General features: G+C 38.3%; 1 protein-coding gene across 3 annotated transcripts in view; it reads left to right on the plus strand.

Moving 5' to 3' along the window:
- Window positions 1–14,536, plus strand: part of DIAPH3 (diaphanous related formin 3) — a 452,799-nt gene that overhangs the window by 225,608 nt on the left and 212,655 nt on the right. For all 3 annotated transcript variants that reach the window (XM_019529821.1, XM_019529822.1, XM_019529823.1), the window contains 2 exons: window positions 3,157–3,396; window positions 10,928–11,057. In XM_019529821.1, coding sequence (XP_019385366.1) covers window positions 3,157–3,396; window positions 10,928–11,057 — 370 coding nt within the window. The remainder of the gene's footprint in view (window positions 1–3,156; window positions 3,397–10,927; window positions 11,058–14,536) is intronic.

The following is a 14,536-nucleotide window of genomic DNA, read 5'->3' on the forward strand; positions in this document are numbered from 1 at the left end:
ACTGGATATCAAAAGGGGCATGGGGAGCCTAAGAATCAGGAGAGTAGAGGGCCAGAGTTTTGCAAGGTATGGATAAGAAGCTTGAACTTGAGGCAGTGGAAGTGAAGGTAGTGTTGGCTTGATCAAATCAGGTAAATAAGAGATTTTTCTGGTTTTGTTCCCCAGTATTTAAAGGAGATAATTTTAGCTAATTGTACCAAAAGAAAAGTTTAGACCCTAGAAAAGGTGTACTTCCCTTCCCTGAAAAAAACCCTCAAACCAAAAGAAAATCCAAAACCAAACTAACAACAAAATCAAAACTAAAATCCCACTTTGCATTTGCTCTTGTTGTGGGTTCAAAGCAAAAAGAGTACTTAAAGGGGATTTTCTTTGAGAGTTGGTGGAGTATGGTCCACTGGGACTAATTGTAAACAGAACTTAAACAAAACATCTTTTGAGAGATGGGCAGCTCCAGAGATTTTTCAAGCACATGACCTGGAGTTTCTGTAGTCTTTGTGCTTCAGAGTTATTCCTGGAAATTTGCAACTTGATACTTCACTGGCTTATTCTTGAACACCTGATATGATTACTTAATCTGAATTTACATAGTCCAAGAACTAAGCCACTGATTCTCAGCCAGTGTACTGTTTGCTGTTAGGTATGCAAACACCTGTACATGATTTATAGGATATACTCTGAGATTTAAAATACGAATCCGTAGTATAGAAAGCATTCAGCCCTGTTGTGGTCTTTCTGGGTTTTTTGTAACAGAAGACTTGCTGTATTATTTTTCCATAGTCAAAACACACGTGAAAGTCAGGAGCTTGCATTTTTCCAGGGCTGGCTTGACTCTAAAAGTATTGAGAACCACTGGATATGGCTGGATATTGGATGCTACTTTGTGCATATTTAACACAGGCTGTCTGCATTATTTTATGTGTTTCTTAATAGGCATGTATCTGTTTCCTAGTGATTAGTACTTTAGCATTGCTAAAGGAAATGCTAAGTGGTGCCATCATTTTAGATTGCATCCAGGATCTACTTGCTTCCAGGATATATGTTCCATAATACTTTGGGTTTTGGGGCTGCTATGCTTAATATGCAAGGTATCATAATTTTGTAGGCCAAAAACTCAACTTGACCTCTGTTTATGGGGGCAGATCTAGGAAGAGTGTGGGGGGTGCTTTTATATACCCTCTTCCCTTTAGCTGTATACCACATGTGCAGTGAGCTCCCTGAGTTTACCTGTTCATCAGTGCAGCCTCTGTCAGCCAGTGCTTTTGTGTGGCTCTGGATCCCAGAGAGTTCATGCTGGTGCTGCTCACCACCTTCCGCCCTGTTTTCCCTTGCTGCCAAATTTTCAATTGTAGGCTAAAAGATTGGGTGGGGGAAGAAGCCTCTAAGTTTTGAAGCCTTGTCAAAGGAGTGCCTTTGGCAGGAACTGTGTCTGTTCTGTATCTCCCCCAACTTCTGGATTCACCCACATCTTTTTGTATACATAATTGACTCAGTAAATTTTGAGTGCTGTATCTAATTAATTCTATCATTTTAGGGAATGTTTGTAGGCATTATTAACTGGAGTCCTACTGATTATGGGGAAAGCAGAAAAGTGAAAGGGGGAAAATGTGTTGAGCACAGTCACAGCTTCAAGCACTTCTGCAGTTGTCCGTAGAAGCTTGTCACAGGGATACTCTTAAGTATTACTGGTTGACTCTGCTAAGAGAACGAAAAGAACAAAAAGTTTTAACATGTTGATAAACTTAATGACCTATATCTTGGAAAATAGCTGACAGTAAATTGTAAATGGTGGAACAAGAAGGAATTGTTAACTGTTGCATGGCTTCAGGGATGTGGAGAGGTTACAAGGTAGGGGATGCTCTGGTAGTGAGAGAAAGGGTAATGGCAAGGCAAACAAATATCCTTTCTGAAAAGAAGCTAAAGGAATGCATTTGGCATACATAGAGCCCCAACGTGGAGAAAAGAGACTGGGAGGTCTTGTCATGAGTTGAAGAAGAGCCAGTAGCTTTGTTGAGGATTTGGGTAGTAGGATACAGAGCTGCTGGCATGGGGGAAATGGAAATGGGGGTGCAAGCAGAACCATTGGCATGGTAGACAAAAATGGATGATCCAAGGATGCAAGACTGGAGATGCAAAGAACATCTGGCACGGACAGATGGGGAGTCTGATTTAGAGAGAAGGGGAATGGAAATTCTTCAGGAAATGAAGGGAGAGAGAGTTCCTGCCATTGGTAAGACAGGTCACGTGACCCTGGTCTAGCAGGGCACAGAGATAGAGGAAGGTGTTGCAGGGAAAAGGGAGATGGCGGAAGTAGAAGGATGGCAGGCAGGGGTGAGGAATGGGGCTTTGAAGGAATCACCTGACATGCAATGAGCTTGGTCTTCAGAAGCAATGAAATGTGCTTCTGCATAGTCAGTACATGGAGCAAATGAGATTAAAAAAAAAAAATGTCTTGTTATAACTCATTGACCTCAATGGGGCTTCAAATACATGAAGGTTGCAGTATAATGTTAAAAAGTCCTATCAGTACAGTGTAAAGAAAGTAAAGTATCTTGCATATAAAAACAATTGCTGGTGTTTTTAGTAGCATGCAGTTTGCCTAGCAAATTGTATTGTACCAATTGCTCTGGTGGGATATATACTAAAATTATAGAAACAAATTCTACATTTAAGTGGGCTGTATTTCATATTTCTTAACAAATTACTGTTATTTTGTTAAGCTAAGCTGAACTGTGATTAAAATAACTAGTTAAATATTTCAGTGAAAAATGAATGCTACTTTTGGAGCAAAAACATTTAAACTACTTTTTTATTATTTCTTTGCAACTACTGGATCATAAACTTGGATTAGTTTTGTAGGATTTACTATACAAGTTGACAGACGTGATATATGATGACACTTTATCTTTTATTGCTTACACATACTACTTATTGGAGGGGGAAGAGGGGACAGTTCTTATTAGCAAACAGAAGCCAGGATTTCAGTTGCTTACTGAAGTGTCCCTCATTCTTTCATTCATCCATTTGCTATCAGTTATAGGAGATATATTGCTTCTTCAAGTCTTTCACACCAGTAAATCATCCTAGATTATATGCATTGTACAGTACCAAAGTCTAATATGAATTTTAAAGGAAATCTCCTATTTTCTTTTCAATCAGATGAGCAACGTGAAGAGGCTACGGCCACGGCTCAGCGCTATTCTCTTTAAGCTTCAGTTTGAGGAGCAGGTGAACAACATCAAACCTGACATCATGGCTGTCAGTACTGCCTGTGAAGAGATAAAGAAGAGCAAAAGCTTTAGCAAGTTACTGGAACTAGTGTTGTTAATGGGAAACTACATGAATGCCGGCTCTCGGAATGCACAGACCTTTGGATTTAACCTCAGCTCTCTTTGTAAAGTGAGTTAAAGATTTTATGCATGTTCAGTTCTCATAATGCTCCACTTTTTTTTCTGTATTACTGTACTTAAATTCCTTGTTTTGATTTCCCCCGTAATTAGATCTCTAAAGTCTCATTCTTGTATACCTTTCAATTAGTGTCATAATTTCTAAGAGTGTTAATTTAATACAGAACTAGTCTTTTTCACATCAGATTTAAGATAAAATGACAGTTATTAAGATTCATTTAGCGTGAGTACAACTTATGACAAATGTAGAAGCTTGTAAAAGTTTAAACGTAAACCAAACTACAAAAAGGTCCCATTACTATGTTGTATTCTAAGATAATTTACTTAGTACAGCAATTCATATATTTTTGCCTTTTTTATCAGAGGGGAAGCTTTTAATTTGTGGTGGTCACCCCCTTTATCCTACCTGACTCCAGTATTTAATTTCATTTATTTATACAACACTTCAGAGGGTTGCAGTTTAATGAACAAATTGAGAGATGTCTTCCTCAGGCTGTTTACAGTTCAAATTAGTTCTAAATTTGCATCCCATTTCTGAAGTACTTTCCAACCTTCCCATGCCCAGTGTGGTGTCACTGCAAAGTCCAAGGAAGACGCAACGGAACAATAATGTCCTTTATGAAGAAAGGTAACTACTTTTGATGATTGGAATCAGAGAGCAATAATCAAAGGTGTTTGATTCCAAATGTCAAGACATTCCAAGTGGGGTTACACAGGATCTGTCCTGAGCCTGGATCTACCCAATATTTACATTAATTAATTTGATGATTTTTAAATGCATACTTTGCATTCAATGTGCAGGTGACACCAGCCTGGGAAGGGTTGTAAGGAATTTGAAAAACACTGTTAGTATTTAAAATGATCTTGTTAAATTGGAGAAATGGTCCACATTTTAAATGGTATATTTTGAAACATATCTAGTGACGCAGCAGTACTTAAAATCTGGCATTCATAATGGACCCCAAACCGAATGTGCCAACTGTTAGAGAAGGACACTAGAGGATAGCAACAAGAATGATAAAGGGAAAATATGACACGCTAGGAAAATTTGAAGGAGTTGCATTTGTTTAGTCTTAGAAAAGATAAGATGAGGGTGGTCAGTCAACCGTATATTTTTCCAATATATAAAATGTTGCTATAAGGAAGACTGTGAACATTTGTTTTCCGAGTCTGCAGGGGTTGGCCAAGAGATAATTGGCTTAATTTGCAAATAAAAATGATCTAGGTTAGACCTTAGGAAATGATTTCTAACTATAAGCATAGTTATTCCTAGGAAAAGGCTACTTAACAGAAGTTGTGAAATTTCTTTCACATAGTTAAAGCAAATATCAATCTGGTTTGATCTAGGTATATCTGACTTTGCCAAGAGCACGGGGATGTATTAAATGATTTTTTTGGTCCCTGTTTTTTTTATTTCTGATTGTGTTACTACAAAGTGTAATTTTCCTCTGTATAAAAGGCTGTTGACTTTCATCAAGTTACCACTGCTTTCTGATTCTTTGTTTCTCATGCACTACTGACTCTTGTTTATCAATGCTGTTCACATCAAATATAAGCAGAATACCCCAAACAGTGTACCATGCTGTTACAAGATAAAATCACTTCATGTAGGATAAGTGTTCAGTTCCCACAAGTTTTCTGGTTATTCTGTAAACTCCATGTTACAAGTTGTGACAGACATGTCAGAAATGCTCTATATAGACAAGGACAGGGAGGTTCAATCTCCCCTGTGTGTGCCCCTGGAAGCCACTGGGTTCCAGAATTGGTGTCATCAACATAAATATAATCCTTCTAGTTGTGTGCTTTTCAGTGATCAACAGCAAACTCCCATGCACATGGTATTAGTAAAAATGTGGTTATCTCTTGCCCACGTTCACTATCCCAGTATCCATTAGTGGATGAGGATGATGACAAGTTTCAAAACTTCTGCTCCAAAGGAGGCAATAAGCCCAATGCTGGATGCCTTCCTTACTCTGTCATTTTAGGGGTGCTTGTTGTCCTATAGATTCCTAGGATAATAGCTTGGACAAGTTACGCATCTACATAGTCCAGTGACTGAGATGTTTGGACAATCCATCTGCTGCAAAACATTCCAGCAGTTTTCTGTGCATCTTACAAGTTCTCTACATAGGTATACTTCACCAGAAAATGTACCTCTCATAATATGTTAACCCCCCCCCCCCCCGCCAACCTGTCTTCGGACATTTCAGAATATAATATTTACCCAACATTTTATAGTACAAAGCCAGCAAGTTCCTAGCACTGGTGACTAGACCATTTAATATATCGTTCCTTTATTGTCCATGAAGGCTCACAAAATTAGGAAATAATACAAATGCTCTTATTTAGGTTTCTGTATTACACATATGCACAATAAAAATGCTAAATTTAATGTTTAATCTTAATTTTGCCTCTGTGTATGAGCCATAGGAATATGCTCTTTCTAATGCCCTTTAAAGAGCTGTAGAAGATAGAAAATAGCTGTGCTCTGTCCTTGGTCTAGGTCATTGCCCTAAAGGTGGGGTTGTCAAACTCACTTGGCACTATGGGCTGGATGAATGGTGTGGGACTAGTCCATGGGTCAGAAGAATGGTGCAAAGCTAGTCCCATCTCTGCTCCCTGCGTGCCGAATCCAGTGCACGTTCTGTCCATTTTGGCCAGTTCTGGACTGTGCCTTATGTTGTGATGTGCACGGTTGGTCTGGTACAGGCACCACATGTGACACCCACTCCAGCCAGTTGGGAATCCAGGGGCAAGAAGGCCAGCCTCCTGGGTACTTGACTTCTGCTTCGGGAAAAAGCTGTGGAGCCAAGCTTCTGGCCACAGTGCTGTCAGGGCTCCAGCACCATAGCTTTCACTTGGATGATGGAGCTTAGCAGCCCAGTGTTTGGCAGCTATGTGCCTGGTTCTGAGCTGCAGTGCTATAGCCCCAACACCACTGAAGGAAAAAGCCTGGGATCTTCCCATGGTTGCAATCAAGCACAGCACTAAAACCCCAACAGCACTGTGGGAACAAGATTGGCACTGTGGCTTGCTCCCTTGGTGATAGGCAAGCACCCAAGCTGCACCCCTGTAGCAGTGTGGGAAGAAGCTTGCTATTGCCGGCTCTTGGCTGCCTCTGCAGGGAGGTCCCACATCATAGCCCGAGTCAGGGCAAACTAGGCTGAATGACCCAGCTCTGTGGGCCAGATCCAGTCCATGACCCATATGTTTGACACTTGCCTTAAAGTATCAAGAATCTTGTAGACAGGTGGGAGGGCGGAGGCGACTTTTCTTTGTGGTATGCTGATTTGATCCCCCTTCTCTGCCCAGCCCCCCAGCCTGCTGCTCTTTTTTCTGCCTTCTGTTGTATCTTCTCCTGTGCTGCCTGTCCCTCCAGTGATCTGTGGTGTGCCACATGTAAAGGCTGCCCATGTCACTTGTAGAATGTAGCATGTGCGCCACAGGTTGGCCATCCCTGGCCTCGGAAATAACAGAGGGAAGGGTTTGGGCAGGACCAGGGGCCTTATAATGTAGAGCAGGGAGAGAATACCTTCTCTTCCAGCAAACCATAACGTGTTTTGGGAAGGAGGACACAAATGTGGTTTCCCTTGTAAGAATAGGAACCCAAAGTGGAAGTCTGTTTACCTACCCAACTCATACCTACTTACCATGGGTTTGTCTGGGGTCCGGTGCTTATTAATATTTTTATTAATAATTTGGATGCTGGAATAGAGAGCTCCCTGAGCATATTAGCAGATTACATCAAACTGGAAAAGACTGCAAGCACACTGGAAGATATGAGCCCAATTTAGAAAGTTTCTGATAGAGTGGAAAGCTAGAGCTGATAGGATGAAGTTCAGTGCTGACAAATGCAAGGTTCTGCATCTCAGGAAGAATAATCAAAAGCACAAATACAAAATGGGTGACAACTGGTTGGATAACAGCACGGCAGGGAGAATTTGGGGATCATAGACTCAACTTGGGTCTGTACTGTGGTGTAAGTTTTTTCTTTTTTTTAAAGTGAATGCAGTTTTTGGGCTCAATCAACAGGATTAGATGTAAGGAGGTAATGGCGCCCCTTTACTTGATGTTGGTTATGCTTTATCTTAGAGGAAAATTCTGAGTGTATATATATAAAAAAAAAAGAAAGAATGAAAAGAGCATATAACTGTTAGTGTTTTCATTAGCCCAGAAACCATTCCTTAGAACTAGTCATCTACAAGTTTGCACATCTTAAAGGTCAAGAATTTATATTACTTACCTGTGCTCAAAAATGTTTCTGTATTTAGTTAGTGTGAAAAATATTCTTCAACATTGCTGATGGCATGACTGACTATAGTAATAGGTTAGAGAGACAGGAACCTGATTTTATTTTTAAAATAAATCCCTTTTAAACCAAGATCAAATATGGCGTATTTTAGCCCAAGTAATTATTTATGAAAAAACAACTAAAAATTGTTTCCATGAATGGGATGTCTTTGATGGAGGCCTATCACTGAAGCAGGTATTTTATAATCGGTGAGAAAATGCAGCTTGTTTTCAATAATCAAGTTTGAAACTATTGATGATAAACATAAAGTATCTTTACCCGAATATATTTTTGACAGTTGAGATGATCAAAATGCGTGATTGAATTGCCTCATTTGAAAAGAAGAGATGACATTTGCAACAATCAAAACCATTCTGTGGTCATCACAGTATACTAGTAATACACAATAAACTACTACTGAATTGGAGCTCTCAGTAAAAAATCTCTTTTAATGTCTCTATCTATCTATCTAGATGTAAATATAAACTGCGTTAGTCAGTTTAAAAATATACCAGCATTGGAAACATGAGCATATCAAATATTTTTTTTTATCATATAGTTATATATTTTGTAAACTCTAAACTTGTCTGGAGGCAATGGAGCTGTTTTACTTCAGTTGAACTGGGTTTGGAAACAAGTTAGGAGAGAGTAAATAAATCAAAAAACTTTCGAACACATGGATGTGTATTTCAATATCCATGGGAATTGACCTTGAAATAGTAAAATAGAGAAATTTCTGGCTCACCATGGGTGGGTAGCTTGTCTTACAGGGCTTCCTAAATAATATGAAGTTTGCATCGTTATGTCTAATGGGAGCAAATTCCTGAATTGTGGGGCTGCTCCCAAGAATGTTCTTGCTTTTTGGTCACTTTAGATGAGCTCAAAGAATAGTCTGTTTTTCTTTTTTCAGAAATGGACTTTCTTTCACAAAACTGCAATTATTATTATCCATTTTAAAGTTTTGAGATAAAGTACAGATTGCCAGTTTCTGGTCTTAGATTCATCAGGAGAGGGCCAATAATTGTCAGACACTGGGTTTGACAACTACAATGCTGTTGAGCCTCTACAGCAAACTTGTAAAAATTGAATGCTATTGTTTTTGCTGCTTCTGAAAGTCACCTGGGCACCAGGCATTTTATTATAGTACCTTTAGTGATATCCTTCCTTATTTAAATAGGTACATATGTATGCGTGTGCATGCATGCTGGCGCACGCACCCACAAGGTAGTTTAGAGTGGCACTTTACAGACTAAATCAAAGCAGCAGTTCATGGGGCAGCACTGATTGGCTGATACAGAATACCCATGGTCAGCCTGAGTTTCTGGCATCACAATGTTGGGATTGCAAAGGGGGCATGTTCTGCTCTCTGCTGGAACAGCAGAGTCCTGACAGTGACATGCTATCTCCTGGAGAGTGTGGGTAGAAGCACAGCATGTACAGAAGAAACTCTCCAAGGAGTGATTTAAATGTGGTTGGTACTCAAGTAATTTTTCTCCCGGATTCACCATTTTTACTCTGAGAGAAAAACCCTTGAACATCTATCTACTACGGTTTCTCCTGGGAGAGCAGTAACTCTACCAGCAGAAAGTGAATGTCTGTATGAGGCATAATTTAGAATTATTTAAAATTTTCCTTGATGTCAGTTCAGGCTTGAATATCATTTTTATATGAATTGTATTGTTATTCTTTAAGAATATTTTCAGACCAATGTGTTCTGTATACTGTGCTATACTTAAATTTTATTCTGGTTCCAGTAATATCCTGAGTTTTAGAATATAAAATGTCTTTGAAACTAGTAATATTTTGAAAACTGGAATATATATTTAAGTGAATCTTGTGGACTCTCTAGGGAATACAATTCAGGAGACGCTTCAAGGACACTTTCTTAAGGCATCAATGACACTTTCAGTTGGATCAATACACAGTATTTTGAAACAAATTCACATACTTTTCAGAGTTGTTTTAAAAGCAGATTTTTTTCACATAAAGCAGCTCTAGGTGTTGATATATTGGTGTAAATAGTCAGGGTTCACCTGCATTTCAATTGCATGATTAATTTTTTAAGACTGGAACTAAATTCAAGCTTGGTGCTAGAACATCTTATTTTCCTTCCTTTTTTCCTTTTCCAACAAAAAAGTTGTTCCCCATTTGCTTGCTTAATAGATCTAATCTTTTACACTATTGTAGGCATTTTACTAAAAGTGCTTATGTTTTAAATATGAAAATTAGCACACTACTTCAGTTTTATCTAAATAAAAATTAAATACTCAGTAGATAAGGTTGGAAGTGATCAATATTAAAGTCAATCTATGAAGAATTTTAATTAACAATAAAAATCCAAAACAGGCTATTGATTATGTTCAGATTTTTTTTAAAGAGCTGCATCAGTTTAACTGATTTGTCTTTTGCCTGTTGGCGTGACTGGCTCTAGGGAGCAGGACTACAGAAAGAGATTTTGGGAAGGTTAAAGTTGATATGCTGATTTTGAGTCAAAAGTCTAATATTGTTGCAGAAAAGCTAATAACATACTTGCTTGTTTTAAATAAGGGCACAAAAGTCACAGGAAGTAATTCTTCACTCTCTTCAGCTCTGGTGAGGCTGTAACTACAATAGGTTCCACTGGGCAGAGCACTTTTAAGAAAGGCGTAGACAAAGTGAAATTGGTCTAGATGAGAGGCCTCAATAGAAAGCATGATATGTGGGGAAAAGTTTCAAGAATTGGGATGATCTAATTTAGCAAAGAGAAGGCAGAGGGAGCAGTTAATATGTTTTTTTATATATGTAAGGAAACATATTAAATGCTCCCTCTTTCCTTCATATTTATATACACACACACACACGTATGTATGTGTGTATGTATGTACATTTGTTCTCTGTCTACAGGGACAGAACCAGAAGTAATGGGTTTAAGTTGCAATATGGGAGATTGAGGCCGTGGTGTGAAGGAGGACTTTCTAATTATAAGGGTAATTAAGAAAAGGAGCAGTTATTTAGACAGGTTGTGGAATTTCTATAGCTAGAACTTTTTTTTAATAGGGATTTGATAAATGTTTTTCAGGAATGGTTTGGACATGAATTCACCTGTTTTGAGCAGGGCTGGCCTTAATAATCTCTTGAAGTCCCTTCCAACTCTGTTCTTCTGGATTCTACATTCAAATACAATTTCAATGCACATGGGCTATAAAAATATTTAGAAGCATTCTTATTCCCAACGTTTTTTTTCTCTCTCTAGTTAAAGGACACTAAATCAGCTGATCAGAAGACAACATTGCTCCATTTTTTGGTTGATGTTTGTGAAGAAAGGTTTCCAGATGTTCTGAATTTTGTTGAAGATTTCCAGCATTTAGACAAAGCCAGTAAAGGTTTGTATTATTAAATCAAATTTTTCTGTTTCAGTATCTATAGTTAAGAACTGACGCTTTATTTTTAAAATAAGGTTGACTTTATATGTATAGTATTCTGTTGTATGTACTCTAAAGTCCACTCTTCATGTGCAGGTAAAGGTACAATTGGATCTAATGCATGATCCACACAAATGCATTTCCTACCATGCTACATATGCATGGCAGAAGATATAATTATGGGATTGCACATTAGATCCAAACGCACCTTTATTGCATGAGGCGCAGTCAGGCCTGAGAGCCCCGTGTGGGCTGGGGTTTCACATGCCCCTGACCCTTGGGTATCATGGCAGCCACAATTCCCAGGGCTTACGGTTTCATACTGGGCATGATGCACCCCTGTGGCTGGGAGCCCTGTCAGCTGACAGGGCTTCAAGCCACATGAGACACCTTGCAAGCTAACGTGCAAGTTAAAGCTCAATAACAACCAGCTATAAAATTAATACGCATTTCCGAGGTCTAACTTTGTAGCTGGTCGGAACTTTTTATCATGTGACAGTTACTTTGTACATATAGCTGGTCTTATTGTAATTGTGCAATTAACCAGTTAATTGCATGATACCTGTAATGTGTAGAGGGTGGCCTAAGGCAGCAGTAGGTTAATTTTTGGAAATGTTTGTACTTAGCTCTCTAAGAGTAAGAGAGGAACTCTTAGAAAACCATTTAAATGATAGTCTAGCACAGTGAGTTTTAACCTGTGATCTGTGGACCCGTGGGGATCTGCAGACTGTCTAAGGGATCTGCAGACTGTGTCTAAGGGATCTGCAGAAGATGGCTGTGATCAATCAAATGAATGTGACTACTGACACTTAGAATTTAAAGGGGTCCACACCTCCATTCAAAATTTTTTTAGGAGTCTGCAAATGAAAACCACTGCCCTAGCATATAGTCTATGTAGATTGTACCAAAATAGATTAAACATTTTTATTCTTATTTTTCATTAACAGTGCTCATATTATTTTAATCTTCTTGTCCTTTTTTATCTTCGGTCAACTACATATAATTTAGTACCTTTTCAGTACCATTTAATTCAGCAGCTTTGAAAAGCTTATCATATAATCATTTTAATAAAAATAGGATTAATTAAAGAAAAATTGTTCTTTTCTTTCGTCTTTTTAAATTCTTTACGCAACACTAGTGCTGGATGCCAGAAAAGATAAATTCCACTTTACCGCCTCAGCGTACAGTATAAAATTTTGTACATCTCAATCTGAGCTGCAGAAGACTTGCATTTAATTTCTCAATTAAGAGTTCCTTCTTTATATGAAAACATAGCATGACTAATTTAAACTGACTGAGTATAAAGTTAGAAATTGATGACTTCTCAGCAGTGTCAAATTCCTGTAGAAAAAAGTCTGAGCAAAAAGGCAATATTGTCTATGTATTTTGTTGCGGTTAATCATTTTTCTAAATTAATTAAGTTTGGGAAGTTTGTTGTTATGATAGTATGTAATGCTAATACAGTTATAGGTCTGTTGCCCTGTGCAGCCCTTACCAGGGACCCTTGTTTAACCTGCTTCATTTCTCTTGATGGAAAAACTTGAGGAAGTGGTCTCTGTATTTCTGTCTATCTATACTTATTATACCTTTTTAATTTTCAGTTTCAGCTGGTAAATATTACTACTACTTATCAACAAGAATATATTTAAATGATTTTCAGATGGGTTTTCTTATACTTTAGATAACATACCTATAACTGAAGGGGTTATTCATTTTTCTGTATATTATACTTTTTGCATAAATGGTGGTATCGCATGGTTTATGAAAGTACCTGTGCTTTATCAAAGCATGGAAATGTATTACACTTGTATTTTGAGTATTAACCATACTAGTTAAATTATTGTGGGTACTGGTTATTTCCCCTTTTACCTAGGGAAAACATCATAGGTGCTCTAATAGTTTTCTTTTAAGACATATAATATGCTTCCTTTTAGGGTTGGGTAGTTGATCAGTCAGATGTCAGTTAAAAATTGTAAAAAAAAATTACTGATAGGTCCAAATAATACACAGAACATGCACAAATTTTCCATTAATAATTGTGTCCAAAAACAGTAAAAAAAATCATATTTTTGTCAAGAAAACTACAAAATGTAGTGTTTTTTCATAAAATTACTATAATCTTTGACCAGTCAAACTGCAACCTTACCAACCTTACTTTCTTCATGAGTGTCAAGATACTTGAATTTTTGTCCTTTGTAAAAAAAAATAAAAGAATAAATACATTTTAAAAAAATGTGCCTTTCATAGTTTTAGATCTCTAAACAGAAGGAAGTACCTAGGCTATTCGATGAGTGTGACAGTTCAGGTGAATGACTTTTTGCCTTAGTCTTCAGATACCAATTGTAGATTGTTTTCTCTAATGGCAAGGTTCCCTTGGCTTCCAAGACTGTCATGGCACTTCCAGTAACATTACTTCCCTGCTCTCTTGTTGTCAATAATTCTTGATTTAGTGAGGGGACTCTCACTATGACTCTACCAGGATGTTGGTCTATTTCTCTTCTCAGTTTCACTCCATTTGCATCTATTTTGTGTGCCTGATCTGTATTCAGTTCATTATTATAATAAATCTAACAGCATAAATGGATTAAAAACTTTCTTGGGTTACCCAACATGAAATATAGACAAAGCAGGACCTTTGCCTGATACCTACTGATCTGGATGCATTAAGAAGATGTTCATATAAATCATAGAAATCATGGGGAAACAGGGATGGAAGGGACCTCTATCTTTACGTCATCTAGTCTAACCCCTTGGCTGAGACAGGATCATCTTTATCCAAAACCAGTTCCATTCTTATCCAAAACCTCTTAGTAAAACTACAGTCAACCTGACACAACACGAGCCATAACACGCTAACCTGCCACAGGTAAAGCGAGAGGACCATGGCAGTTAACTTCCTGCTTCCGTAAAAGCTGCACTCGAGAGATCGCAGGGGGTGGGCTACGACCCCTACTACAGATGAAGGCAAAAAACCTGACGGGTTATATCAGTCTGGCCATGGAGTAAAATTATTTCCTGACCCCAAATATGGTGATCAATTTGACCCTGAGCAGAAAGGTAAGACCCTTTAGTCAGGAACCCCTCCAGGTTTAAGTCCCAGCAGGAGCATTGGTATACCACAGTCAAAATCTCAGCTTTTGCTGCAGCCAGCACTCAATGCCTATGAGGAAGCCTTAAAAAGAAAGGAAAATAAATAAATAACCTCTCCCCCACAAAAAAACACAACACCTGACACACACAGCAGAAAATGGGCAGGAGTGGGGTAGAAGAGGGGAGGGGAGAGAGTGTGCAGGATTCCCTCTCCACCTTATGCTGCAACCAACAAATCCCAGAAACCTGGAAAATACCCATAGTAGAATGTAGGCATAGCTGTACCTGTATCATCCCTGAGTGGCTGTACAACCTCTTCTTGAACACTTCCAGTGATGGTGAGTCCACAA

This window comes from Crocodylus porosus, unplaced genomic scaffold (assembly GCF_001723895.1).
Source record: "Crocodylus porosus isolate Cpor-Errol unplaced genomic scaffold, CroPor_comp1, whole genome shotgun sequence".
Lineage (NCBI taxonomy): Eukaryota > Metazoa > Chordata > Crocodylia > Crocodylidae > Crocodylus > Crocodylus porosus.